Raw genomic sequence first — 13,530 nt, 5'->3', positions numbered from 1 at the left:
ACATTCTCATAACTTTTATTACAATGATCTTCTCATGTCTGACATTAATGACGAAGCCTATAATCTTCTTACCTTGAATCTGAAATAGTCTTATCTTCAAACCTGTATATAGTCTTTCACAATTCTGCTCTAAAGTCTTCTAAATCTGATCTTGGAGATATAAATCACAGCTATCCAAGTCATATAAATCACAGCTATCCAATTCCTTAACCATCACCTTTGACATGACTATTGCATCTTTGACATCAATGACAATAGTTCCATCAATTCCATTATTCAACCCTAGGCGGAATTGTTGAAATTAGCCTTTCAGATTAATATAAGAACCCAGAAATCAGAATTAGCTCCTAATTAGATTGTTTGCTGATAAATAGAGACAAGCAAAAATGAACACAAAGACACAAGTACCCTGGGAAAACCTCCCTCTAGGAGGAAAAACCCAGCAACAACAGATCCTCAGATCTGATTATGATATATTGAATTGTAAGTACAATAACCACGCAGCTAGGGCACAATTATCAGCTGAAACCAAACTTATCTCTTAACCGCCGATTTGTGTGTGATTCAAGGGCTTCAGCTTGTTCGCTATTTTTTCCAGCAGACTGTAGTATTTTGCATCACCAACAGAAGTGTTTCGCAGCACCTTCCTTGCTGACCTATGGAGGAAGAATTCGCACTATAAGGAGCAGAGATATTTCGCACCTCTCAAATCCGCATGTAATGTGAAATGTGTCTTTAAGCCTTGCAAGTGGCTAGAATATATATGAGGTTCATCTTTTTACTTATCTCTAAGTCGGCCTATTTAACCTTGGGCGCTAAAACCATTTTTTGCATATAACAATGATGTGGATAGGTCCACACATTTGGAGTGTAGGCTTAACTTCGTACATTTCAATATAGGGTCGGCCCTATAATGGAAGCATGAGTTTCTTTTATGTTTGGCGTGTAGTATATAAAGGTGCCAGCCCTATTTGTTTTACACATAAATACAATAGATAGGGCCCTGCCCTATAAGGATTCGGATGATGCCTTAAGGCAATCCGAATCCTATTTATTTTCCTAACCTAGTTACAAAATCAACACTCCCTCTTAACTGGGGAGGAAAATAAATACATAACCAAATTCACATGGACAAATCCATGGCATGAACATTTACAAGTTTTAGGATTAGGGCCCAGCCCTAATAGTTCAATTAATATACAATTCGTGATTTGATCACGCAATTACATTACAATGAACCTTTACATGATCTTCTCTAGCAATGCCTACAGAGGAAGAAGCCAACGCTTCATAACTTCACACTTTCCTGGGAACCTGCATATAACACCATTATCTTTCATATAACACCATTATCTTTCATCATGCACATCCACAGAGGATGAAAGAGACATTTCCATATGCACACCTGCAATAATTAATACTCAAAGATATACATAACCATATAACATAAATCATGCACAACCGCAGAGGATACATAAACATTTACAAGTTTTAGGATTAGGGCCCAGCCCTAATAGTTCAATTAATATACAATTCGTGATTTGATCACGCAATTACATTACAATGAACCTTTACATGATCTTCTCTAGCAATGCCTACAGAGGAAGAAGCCAACGCTTCATAACTTCACACTTTCCTGGGAACCTGCATATAACACCATTATCTTTCATATAACACCATTATCTTTCATCATGCACATCCACAGAGGATGAAAGAGACCTTTCCATATGCACACCTGCAATAATTAATACTCAAAGATATACATAACCATATAACATAAATCATGCACAACCGCAGAGGATACATAAACTTCTCCTAGAGAAGGACAATTTGTCACCTTGCACACCGTAGAGGGTGAACTCACCTTGCACTCCGCAGAGGGTGAGAAATAACCGTCACTTTGCACTCCGCAGAGGGTGGAAAGAACTGCCACCTTGCACTCCGCAGAGGGTGAGAGAGAATTGCCACCTTGCACTTCGCAGAGGGTGGATGATACACCCAGTGTATCATGGTTAGTATCATCATAAAATAAACATTTTGCAATAATCAAGTAATTCATTTAGACATATCAATTTCATTATCTGAAACACAATTATTAGAACTCAGCAAAATCAAGTAAATATGAAGCTCCCTCTAAAAGCCTGTCTAGCTAATAAATCCACAACAAATTTCCTGACTTAAGGTTGGAACCAATCCTAAATCTAAATAGAGTTCATCAAATTTGTATCCTTAATAATGAGAAAGTTAGAGTAGACTTTCAAATCTAGATCCGAAGGCAAGGGCTGAAGTGGGCCTTCATGGATCATGCTTGTAAACCAATAATTTTCCAATAGATCAACTGTAAGGATTAGTTTCCTAATACATTATTACTGAAATAAAACAACAAGATCAGAATTTTAACTTACGGATAGATCAACGAACCAATAGATCAAAGGAGGAAATCTTCACGATTTGATACTTCATTTATGTTTGCATCTTCTTGCTCGATCTGAGTTTGACAGTCCCTTGCAAAGTGGCCAAGCTTGTTGCATCGGAAGCATCGGACGTGACATAAGTCTCTTGGTCTCTTCCTTGAATGAAGGGTAGTAGATCTGAAATCTCTATTTCTCTTGAGATCATTCTTCTTCCTAGGGTTGGCTTCCTTCTTAGCCAAGAGGACATGTTGCTCATCATAGGGGTTCTTAATCTTTCCTTTTGCAGCCAGCCGAGACTCTTCTTGAATGCAATCTCCCATTAATTGATCAAACTTAGGAAGCTCAACTCTGGCACTGATTCTTTGAACAAACGGTTCCCAAGAGGGAGGAAGACCATTTAGGGCAGTCATAGATAAGTCACTGTCTTCAACGCTCTTCCCAACTGTAGCAAGCTGATCTCTTAGCTCAGAGATTCTCATGAAGTAAGCAGCAACATGGTCTTTCTCTAATTTGATGTAAGAGAGTTGATTCCTTAACGCAAGTATGTAGCTGGTATTGTTGACTTCGTACATCTTTTCCAATGTGGTGAACATCTCCTTAGCGGTCTTCTTCAAGGAGATGGATGGCACCAAGTGATTTTTGATGGAGTCTATTATTATCCTTTGAGCTTGGAAGTCCTTCTTCTTCCAAGCTTCTTTCTCACTTTCATTCTCAGGTTCCTTAGCATTCTTGCTAACATATTCAGCAAGATCATTCAATGCCATCATTATCCTGACCTTCCAAGAAGAGTAGTTTGAGTGACCTTCCAACCTATCTTCAGCCCTAATATAAGAAGCCATGAGGACTAAACTTTGAACAGCAGGTTAGATAGGAGCACAAATCTGATCACAACCTCTATATGAACCTAGAGCTCTGATACCATGTTGAAATTAGCCTTTCAGATTAATATAAGAACCCAAAAATCAGAATTAGCTCTTAATTAGATTGTTTGCTGATAAATAGAGATAAGCAAAAATGAACACAAAGACACAAGTACCCTGGGAAAACCTCCCTCTAGGAGGAAAAACCTAGCAACAACAGATCCTCAGATCTGATTATGATATATTGAATTGTAAGTACAATAACTAGGGCACAATTATCAGCTGAAACCAAACTTATCTCTTAACCGCCGATTTGTGTGTGATTCAAGGGCTTCAGCTTGTTCGCTATTCTTTGCAGCAGACTGTAGTATTTTGCATCACCAACATAAGTGTTTCGCAGCACCTTCCTTGCTGACCTATGGAGGAAGAATTCGCACTATAAGGAACAGAGATATTTCCCACCTCTCAAATCCGCATGTAATGTGAAATGTGTCTTTAAGCCTTGCAAGTGGCTGGAATATATACGAGGTTCATCTTTTTACTTATCTCTAAGTCGGCCTATTTAACCTTGGGCGCTAAAACCATTTTTTGCATATAACAATGATGTGGATAGGTCCACACGTTTGGAGTGTAGGCTTAACTTCGTACATTTCAATATAGGGTCGGCCCTATAATGGAAGCATGAGTTTCTTTTATGTTTGGCGTGTAGGATATAAAGGGGCCAGCCCTATTTGTTTTACACATAAATACAATAGATAGGGCCTTGCCCTATAAGGATTCGGATGATGCCCTATAAGGATTCGGATGATGCCTTAAGGCAATCCGAATCCTATTTATTTTCATAACCTAGTTACAAAATCAACAGGAATTGGATCATGTCTTGCCACGTTTTGTGAGACAAATTTCAACTTTGAATGTTTTCTTTCTTGGAGGAATTAATATGCTTTAGACAGGTTTCAGTTCTCATCTTCCTTGAACACGATGTGGCGAGCTTTCCACATCTTTGGACAAGTTTCAACTGTATTTCTTCTGGCAGATTTGAATAACCTTCTCCTTAATCAAGGCGGGTTTGGGAGGCAAATTTGGAATATGTTTATGACATGTTTCCAATCTGATATATCTTAATTTGCTGCCAAAGATGATCTAGGATGAGTCTTGGATGTGTCTTTTTCCAAATTTGTCTTACTTTCTCATCAAGGGCAGATTTGATAGTCTTTTGGATAGGGTGAAGTGCAGATTTAAGGAGACTGTGTAGATTTGGATAATTTCCCTCTCCCTAGGCGAATTCAAGGATGATCAATGGTGAATTCAGAATATTATCAGCAAACCTTCAACCTGCTGTTAATGGCGAACTTGTTGAACGTCTTGATTGCCCCCTTCAAACCCTTGGATTTGCTTTATTTCTCATCTCCATGGAAAATCCTTCTGAAAATTTGACAATCTAATCAGACCTCGGAGCTGCTTCCTAGGCAAATTTTAGGAAGAATTTAAACTTCTATCCTTCAAACCCTTGTATTTGATTTACTTCTTCAAGGTGATCCTGATAATATGATCAAGTTTTGGCATGAATCTGATTATCTTTTATATCTGAGAGCTGCTCACTTTGATCACCCTTAGCAATTTCTGAAGATTATGCTCCTCTCATAGCATACGAATTTGACAAAGAGAAGTGTTAGTAAAACCTTGTCTTCATAGCCTCTTGGGTGGCTTCTAGAAGCTTTATTCTATCTTCTAGAAGTTCGAACCTCTAGCTTGGCACACAAGAAATTAATGTTAGGAAAGATTTATTGCTTTATTTTTCCTTTTGGAAGTTCGAACTCCTTTGCTTTCTTCTAGAAGGGAGTTTGGAAGTTGATTGCAAAATTAGAAAGTTTTATTGTTTTATTCTTTTTCTAAGAAGTTCGAACTTGAGGAAGGTTCTTGACATGTCACATGTTTTATCACTTTAAGTGCTTTTGGATGCCAAGTCATCACACTTTCTATCTTCAACCCCTTTGGAATGCCATGTCATCATTCTATTGCCAACTAGGAAGGCTTCCTTGCCTAGGTGAACTTGGAAAGAGTCTGGACATATTTTTATTATTAGCTTGTGCCACACACTTTATAATTTCTTCTCCCTAGGTGGACTTGGATAGTCTTCATGGTCAAGGCAGACTTGAAGGTTCCCTTGCCATATCCTAGGTAAGGCGAACTTTGTAATACCAACTTGATGAAGGTGAACTTTAAATTCCTTGACGTATCTTATCAAGGCGAACTTTATATTCCTTGTGCAATGTTTTTTTTTTTAAGGCAGACTTGGATCAACTTTAGGACTAATGCACACTTTCTTAGGCGGACTTGGCAGAGTGTTAGGCTTGAGCTTGACCACATGTAGGAGTTTGCTTGACTTTCACCATGAGTTAGTTGATCCTTGGTAGGAGTTTGCCATCTGTCGGACAATTTTAGCTTGGACATGAGGTGCACTTAGAAGATTGTTAGACATTTTTGTGTATGAACAAGCTTAATCCTAGGCAAGAGTTTGAGTAACTCTTGCCATGGATTAGTTAACCCTCGGTAGGAGTTTAACATTTGTCGGACAATTTTACTTGGACAACTCTCCTATGCCTTGGCAGACATTGATCCTGCTTAAACATCTTCCATGCTTGACATCCTTGGACGATTTTGACTGATCATCTGCCATTCCACTTGCCTAACCTTGAGCCCTGTCAAACTTATCTGCCATTTTTACTTCTTCAACTTCGGCGAAATTTTCAATGTGCCATTTCCAATCCCTTCCTTATGCTATGTTCATACCTTGCTGGTTCATCTGGAACAAAAACCCTAATTAGGGTTCCCACTCTACTTTTTGCACTTGGAAACCTCATTTTTGAAATTTGAGAAGATGGGTATTGATAATATGGCTGATCTTCTGGAACAAAACCCTAATTAGGGTTTGCATTTTGCTTTTTATCCTTGAAAGACATAATTTTCAAAATCTGAGATAATGGGTAGGAATAATTTGGCATGAGGATTGAAATTCTAATCTTAGAGAAAAGCAAAAAAAATCAAACTCTTGCTTTTTACACTTCGAAGCAAAATTTTTCAAATCTGAAGACATGGGCAGGATCAAAATGACCTAAAGAACAAAACCCCAATCTTAGAAAAAATAAAAAATTTCGAAGCCCTGCTTTTTATACCTAGAGGCAATATTTTCAAATTCTGACAAAATGCGTAGTAATGAAATGACTTGAGGAACAAAACCCATATGCCAGTTTCAAAAAAGCAGAAAAAACAAAAAAAATCTAAAAATAGCAGGTTGTGAGAAATTTGAACACTTTGACAACACTTAAATGCAATTCTGAGTGAGATTTCTCAATTTGACTCGGGATGACCTCAAAACTCTAACTCTTAAACTCTCTCAAAATGAAGATTTAAGATTTATGAATATGTAGAGCTAAAACAAAAACCCTAAAAAGCAAAAAAAAGGGGGTCCCCATTTGTGATGGGGCAATGTTTGAATTAGGTCACAACAGGTCCCCATTTGCAATGGGGCAATGTGTGTGTGAAATAGGTCACAACAGGTCTGTAAAGGAAAAATGTGATCCTAAGAAAAGTTGTGATATGCATTGGGAAAGCAGATGTATTAGCTAAGGTAGTCTATTGAAATCATGCAAAATGTCAATTTAAGGTAGTCTATTGAAATCATGCAACATAATGATAACAATAACAAGGATAATTGTTGGATCATTATATTATCCTTTATCAAATGATTAATTAAATAACTATACAACTTTTAGCATACTTAAAAAATATGGATATAAATCAGTATTATAATGTTTTGGGCCATCTCAGCATTGAATCTCTTATATGATCTATTTTGAGGAATGAAGGCAATCCATTTACATTTCACATAAAGTAACGATTGATTCACACTCTTTTCTTGGTGAATTTGCAGTTTTGAATATTCATTTCACAGCTAAAATTTGCAGCTTTGCATTTCAGTTCATGGCCTTTTTGCAGCTGAACTTCATAAGTGCTTTATTTGAAACATGACATAATATATTACTTGTGACTGATCTAATATAAAATACTAAAATTCATTAGGATGCCTTCTATCATTCAAAGATATAAATGGATGCTATTACCTAAAAAGTCTCCCAATGAAATCTAGGGGTTTCATATTGATTGAGGATTGTCATATGCCTAACTATGAGGTAATGCAATCAAGTGTAAAGAACAAATTTATCAACATTTATCAAACTAATGATTGTTGTTGAAAGCGCTGTAATCTGTATGATTCTATGGATTTTTCTTATTTTTTTGTCAGGGGTTTTCTCGGGTCATCTATCATCAGAAATGTCACAAGATTCTAGATGGGTAATGAATCGCAGTGGTTTTTGTGGTATGCGATCTACACAGGTGAATATTTTCAGGAAATTTACGGCTGTTCTTGATCTTTTCCTTGGTTTCATAGCTTAAGGTCAGTCTGATCACATAAATAGAATAGCAAATAAGGATTGGTTTTGAAAACAGATCTATCTTTTATTTGCATATATTGGGTCTAGTTTTTAACATAAAATAAACAGAAGGGATTAGTGTTAGAAGTTATAAAAACACAAATAAATTCCGTTTGTTCAGCACGCATATAAACTTGATGTCCTTGAAACACAAGAATTTACAGGCTGGCTGCATGTGTGCACACACACACACACATCATGATAAGCTATTTTTGAATATGTTTCATATGTGTCCAAGGATATAAGTCCTTATTTATTGTTCAGGATATGCAATTTAACCTTTGTTATGCTTCAACTTTTATGGTTTGCATTATTTGAAGTCCTAGAATGATGATGATTTCATTGATATTTCCATCATCAAATATAACTAAAACTATTGTTTCTGTCCTTTATAGTCATTGTAATATAGAGCTGCAGCTCTCATAACTGAAAGTTATATCTCAAATGGGCTATTATATTCCTTGTAAGGTTCTTAAGAAAATCTAATCAACGCATCATCAACTGTTTAGCAGATTATATTAATTGAAATTAGGAGATTTGAAGGGCTGTATACCTAGAGGAAGGGCGTACCACCTGAGGAATGTTGTGGGAATTGAGCAACTGAAGTGCCCCATCTTGGGTGCTCAAATATCTTTCCTTGGTGGTGCCTTGATCCTAGAATGCTAGATTATACATTTTGGAGGAGTCTTTTGATGGTATTTGGAGTTTGTACTCTTCTGTACCTGCTGTACCAGCGGCAATAAGTTCAGTTTCAGACATGCAAAGCGATTAATCTCTCATTTTTTTATGGTAGTTTGGTTTCAATTTGTTGTGTTTTGGAGAATTTTTCAGTTTATGCATGTTGGGTAGTATGTTGAGCATGCTCTGCAAGATTTCAGAGTGTCACTAGTGCTGGTCAGACCTGTTATTCAGTGTTTATCAATCACAGAGGGAGTGTACAGCGTTGTATTTTAAATTTGGGATGTTTATGCTTCCTACATCAATTGTGTATCAGTTTGGGGTGTGTTTCCTTCATTTTGGGGTTGTTGTATCAGCATATAGTGGTGTTTGCAATGTGTTTCAGTTTGTATTAGATTTGATTTGACAATGTTACAACAGTATTAGAGTTATCTAATGTGCATTAGCCCCTTACATTATTTATAAGAGGTATACTTAAGTTGATTATGTATTTGGCTGTGGTGGGAATGATATTCTATGCTTATCATGTATCTTTCAGGCTAATTTGTGTTATATTAGTTTGATTTTATAATCAAGATATTGTATCAGCTTGTTTCAGCAATGTATTTGTTCATTTGCTGAATTGTATTGCATCTCATGCATATCTTTTAGACCCTGGATTGTAATACTGTCAAAGTATCATATTTTTGTATGCATTTCATATTGTAAGATTGGACAATTTATCGCCAATCATTATATCATATCAGTCAACATATTCTAGCATTGGAGAAGCTGGCATTATTGACCATTTTGGTCTGAGCATTAGACATTCTGCACCTGGCATGCATTGTATTTTCTTTAGTTTGTCAAAGAGGTGTTGATTAGGCCAGCTCAGTTGCGTGCATTTTCAGGTTGGCTTGCCGTCATATTATTTTGTAATTACATTCATTAAAAATTTTACAGTGATAAAAAAGGTGTTGAAGGCATTATGTAGAAACCTAAAGTTGAGCATTATCTTTTGATGAAATTTGTCTTCATTATTCTCCATTCTCATCTTGTTAGTGAAATTATTTATTATTATTTAATTAACCAACAATTATTCCTCTATTGCCCTAGGTGAATTAATTTTATTTAATTCACCTAAATACACTATAGTCTTTCATCTTCCTTCTTAATTAAATAAATTCATACATTTCTTTAATTAAAATATCCCTTTCTCTTTTTCCTTTACTTTGGATTTAAATTAATTCGAAATCCCCTTTTTCCTCGACATAGAATTACAATAAATTTTTAATTCCTCCTCCCTTTCTCTCTCCAAATGTCCCATCCTCCTACATTTCCCACTTGCATTATAATCATTCTTCATTAGCCTAATCACTTTTTCTTAAACATGTGCACACCCCTAATCATAGTGATTAGGGAGGATGTCAACTCATGCCATAAATGGTTTGCTTCACTTGCCCATTAAGCCTTCAAGGCCACCCACTCTTAGAAAGTACCTGTTGAAAGTAGATAGCTTTGGTCGGTTGCATATTTATTTGACCTTATATATTTGCTTTGTAGATCTACTCCTATTCCGATCACACATAGATAATCTATGTTAATTACTGAGTGGTTAATCTCATGGTTAATATTATAATATTGATTGTTTATCTTACCGTTAAATTAATTGCTTGTATTTAACGGTTCCTTAGTATTGGGTTATTGTCGACGAGATTGTTAAGCATTGTTTATAACTGATGTGACTCCACATAGGAGTCACGACTCCTTGTGGGATCATGTCGATCCCACAAGGAGTCGTGACTCCTTTGTGGGTCACCGTGACAAGTATATAACATGCTGTTTAAGAGGCAAAGAATACGATGTGAAGGAATTGCTGGCAATCGGTTAGAATCACAGTGGATACACAGAGGAAGATAATACATCATGCAGATCGACCATTAAAGAGACAACAGACAGATTGATAACTTATTCAATCAATTCGCATATATGCAGCGAGCGAAGAAACACACAACAAGTTCGATCAACTATCTCAGATCGATAACCATACTTTGCAGACGGGATTCATTTGTGGCAAGTTTAAATTCATTCAGTAGTAGATCGTATTTATTCTTTGATAGAGAAAAGGTATATTTAGACTGATCGAATATGATATATCATCCATTGATATCATATTGTGATCAAAGCTCAAATAAAATTTAAAATTACCTATATAAATAAATTTGATCAGCTTTAACAGTACCCACATGGGGTCCCCACTCCACTTGTCCCTTTCAAGGAATTTAAAATTCCTTTATTCCTCATCTTCATGTACTTTATGGAAATTCTTCCTTACACCTCATTTGCTTTTCCAACCACCTTGTCTTCTCATCCCTTCCTAAGCTGACACTTGTCAACCTCTCATGGAAGGTGATTGAGTTTCCTGACGTGGCAAGGGGTTTTGGGGAGGGGGGGACCAAGGGCCTAAGTTTGGGGACGGCGGAGGGACAATGGCCAGGGGGTGGTGCTGATATACATATGGTACTTGAAAAACTAATTATGAAAAGATGTATTAGTATTGCATTTCAAATGAAACTTTGGCAAATTAATAAAATAGAAAACTTGCAAATACTAAATACTTGAATACTAAATAAAATTTGACAAATTAAATTGCCAATTTGGAGATTTCTGTTATATCGAAAATATCATAAAGATGATTACAATGAGTAGCTTGATATCAAAATAAGTACAAAATGTCAAAATGTAGTGAAGGTGTTGACGTGTCTAAAATCGTATTGCTACAACTCTATCCGGCCAACGCAGAATAGAATGTTCTCGCTGAGTATCCTTCCTCTCTTGAAATAAGGGAATCCCTAATGCTGTTTGGATTGGTCACTTGGGCGTAACCTCAATGTTTCGACTGTCAGATCATGACTGCAGGATAACTCAACGATCTAATGTGTTTTGTTGGATACACAAAGGGGACTTACGGTTAGGTAGAATCAGTTCTGTTTGTAGGGGTTCCCTAAGACTCTACAGTCTTGATTCCATCAGATTTTACCTTTAACATGATGCTGTTTAGGCTGCAATTTTGATTTAAAAAAAGGAAAAAAGGAAAGGGAAAGAGAGAAAATACCTAATTAATCTACCTAAGATAGAATATTTAGAAAAATAGACAAAAACCTTAAAAAAACCAGATTTAACATTATCAGCTAATAAAGCACAATTCTATAAAATCTAGTGCAATCTTCGAAGCGAGTTGGTTTTTCATGTTATTAAACATAAATACAGAATCAGACATCCATTCATTTGATGTTTAACAACCGAACGGAAGCATATAAATTAGTTCAAACTAACCAAGCAAGATGAAATGGCAATCAACCAATCCTTAATGGTATGAACATTAAGGTTTCTATCAATATGATCCTAAAAATACTGTCTGAAATCAAAATACATAACAGGAAAATTAAACGGTGAAGGAGACCATGCACTCACAAGGAAACAAGACAACTTTAATATCCATTAATTCTGCATAAATTTCGCCACAGTTTCAGCAACAATCTTAAGCTTCTTACAAAATGAGGGAGAAACCATCCCTTATATAGATTTTCAAAATGGATGAATGGCCAAGATCTATTCTTACAAGTGGCCCAGATTCATCCTACAAAATATGGCTGCCCATACCTATTAATGAGTAACAAAATATCGCCCACCAACTACCAACTAATAAATACCAACTACCCAATATAAAGTTGCTCCCCAAAAAGTGCACTTGCACGGAGCTCAAAATCTGCATTGACTTGGATAGTTGAAAAGAAGCTTTATCTTGAAAAAGTGCATTTAGAATCTAAAAGAAACAAATATTTTTAGGAAAGCACTTTTTCCTTTCCTGAGGCAGATGCTTTCACCCAAAACTCAACTTCCCCTTGCAAGTAGTCCTTCTAGATGTCTCGACCTGCTGCACGTTCTACTCGAACATAATCCTGGAATCTTATGCACAATTGGAACAATTCGTTGCTGGGAGGCATAGGAGATTACGTATTTTGTACTGCATACCCTCTTGATGGCGGTCCACTTTTTTCAGCTCTTCGTTCCAGACTGATTGATGAGCCTTAAAACTCAGTATGTCCGCATGCAGCCCATTGGTAAATTTCAGGTCCTCTGTGTTGTACGTGGTTTTTTCAATTCTCAACTTATCCTCCCATCGTGATTTTCCATCGTTATCTTTCATGCCACTATTCCAACGAGGAACCAACACACTGTGGATCTTTTCACTGATACTCTCAATGCCAGCCAAAGCATCCTCGCACTCCTCTTGCAATTTGTTGACTGTGTCCCTCATGTCATTCTTCATGTTGACAATCCAGAACCACTGCTTGAAAGTGTTGATGTCATGGGGATCTAAGACAGTATGCAGTGTGGGAATTAGAGTGTGGGTCGAAAATAAGGCCCTCATGATGGGCAAAACCATGTCAACTGTCTCCTGGGTATTGAAACATTCTTTCTTTGCCTCAAACACTTTGACGCGAATGGACTCTCGATTGCCAACCATTTCTCGTACATCCATGATGATCTTCTCTCCTTTTCTCTTAATGTCCCAGATCCATTCTCTGATTGCCTTGGCGGTGTCACGCACTCCTTCAAATTCAGTTGTAGATTTTTGTGCTAATGCCAATGGGGGGAATATGGGACTCAGCGGTATGTTGCAACGGTCTTAACAGGTGATCTATGTATCCCTCGACTTGCTCAACATGAGTTCAGTAAATATCCCTTTCAACAGTTATTTCATCTAGTTGCCTGAGCATATTATGTACAAAATCCTTGGATTCTTCTCTCTCCTTCTCTTTGGTTGCTTTCCCCATCGGGATGGACGTGATGCTTGGAACCTGATCTGTCGATTTGTCTGCAGGTGGAGCAGCGATATGAATCGTATGATTCCTTTGCTCATCCTTGGTAATCCTGGAGTAAGTCTTTGGCTTTTTCTTTCCTTTAGCTTTTATTTCTCCTATCCAAGAGAAGATATCCTCCAGGTTAATCGGTGACTTGACAATTGCTTTCCGTTGTGCTTGAGCTATCAACCGGTCATGAGGGATAGTCTGTCCAGACATGACTACCAAATCCCCA

The 13,530-nt window shown here is 36.9% G+C and overlaps 1 protein-coding gene across 2 annotated transcripts in view; it reads left to right on the top strand.

The window, feature by feature from the left end:
* The window catches only part of LOC131072296 (probable complex I intermediate-associated protein 30), a 148,491-nt gene that overhangs the window by 76,661 nt on the left and 58,300 nt on the right, over window positions 1–13,530 (top strand). For both annotated transcript variants that reach the window (XM_058008438.2, XM_058008437.2), the window contains exon 4: window positions 7,581–7,672. In XM_058008438.2, coding sequence (XP_057864421.2) covers window positions 7,581–7,672 — 92 coding nt within the window. The remainder of the gene's footprint in view (window positions 1–7,580; window positions 7,673–13,530) is intronic.

The sequence above is a fragment of the Cryptomeria japonica genome, chromosome 10, assembly GCF_030272615.1.
Source record: "Cryptomeria japonica chromosome 10, Sugi_1.0, whole genome shotgun sequence".
NCBI lineage: Eukaryota > Viridiplantae > Streptophyta > Pinopsida > Cupressales > Cupressaceae > Cryptomeria > Cryptomeria japonica.
The sequence above is the reverse complement of the archived record's forward strand: the minus strand, read 5'-3'. Positions and strand labels throughout refer to the sequence as shown.